This window comes from Loa loa (assembly GCF_000183805.2).
Source record: "Loa loa unplaced genomic scaffold supercont3.3312, whole genome shotgun sequence".
Taxonomy (NCBI): Eukaryota; Metazoa; Nematoda; class Chromadorea; order Rhabditida; family Onchocercidae; genus Loa; species Loa loa.
In genome coordinates this window covers 1-1043 of record NW_018111490.1, presented here as the reverse complement: position 1 = coordinate 1043, position 1043 = coordinate 1, and the positions used below count along the sequence as shown (strand labels likewise).

General features: G+C 39.1%; 1 protein-coding gene across 1 annotated transcript; it reads right to left on the bottom strand.

Moving 5' to 3' along the window:
* Window positions 1-644: 644 nt before the first annotated feature.
* Window positions 645-974, bottom strand: LOAG_15951 (hypothetical protein; the record flags this gene model as incomplete). The annotated part of the gene is made up of 1 exon (XM_003151439.2): window positions 645-974. A coding segment is annotated over exon 1 (255 nt), but the record flags the coding sequence as incomplete, so codon positions are not given.
* Between the last annotated feature and the right edge of the window lie 69 nt (window positions 975-1043).

Sequence of the window (1043 nt, the reverse complement as noted above, 5' to 3'; positions counted from 1 at the left end):
GTGTGTGTGTGTGTGTGTGTGTGCATTAATGATTAGCGTGCCTGTTGTTGTAGAGGTTGATGCCATTTCGACTTCCCTTTCGGACGGGTGCTCACTTCCCTAACCATAACTTCTTTGTATACATATATGTTCAGCTGATCATTTCTCGACATTCTGTATATCAGAAAACCGGATATCATTGCGGGAATAAGATATCCTGCTCAATCCCTTCCCATGTTCAAAGGACGTGGGATGGATGAAACAACTGACTCAATGATCATCACAATTACAATATCATACACAGCGTTAAGGTAATTACGTGGTCATTAGCTTAAAATTAATTGTTTCATCATTATCTCAATGAAACGTTACAACGTTATGCGTGAACAGATATCGAACTTATCACTCGATTTTAAAGAGAAATATTTGATATCGATATGGACGGATGCAAAGGACGAAGATGAAACGAGGCGATAGTGGGAGATCGTTTGATTGACAGGAGAAGAAACTACTTTATGGCATGAGGATAACTTGTCAACAACATGGCTAATGAAGTCCTGTCGTGCTGATGTGTGGCTGTTTGAAATCAAACAGGCTTGCTTTTATGGGTGTACCACCTCGGAGGAATCTAAACAAACATCACAGATTCATCTCTCTCTGCAAGAGTTTCTTATATCTTTATACAGGACAATGAATTCCAAGGTTTTCACTCCCAGCAATCTCTTGATTTCCTGATCAATCGAGTTAGCCAGCTGTTGTGAAGACAAGCTGTAAACAACCACAGGCAGTAGTCCCTCGTAACCTTCAAGTGCAGATACGTCAATACAACACAGTTTATGTTTTCTCATTCGTGCATAAGGGAAAAGCAAAGCATCTCCTCCTGGTACGACGATAATACTCAGAACAAGTTCCAACATCATCACAACAATACGTAGTGGGGGAAATGTCACCGGAATTTCTTACGAACACAATAAGCGTACCTTCCTCTACTCTTGAACATTATTCAAAGGTCAAGAAAAGCACACACACATACATATATATATATATATATATATATATATATA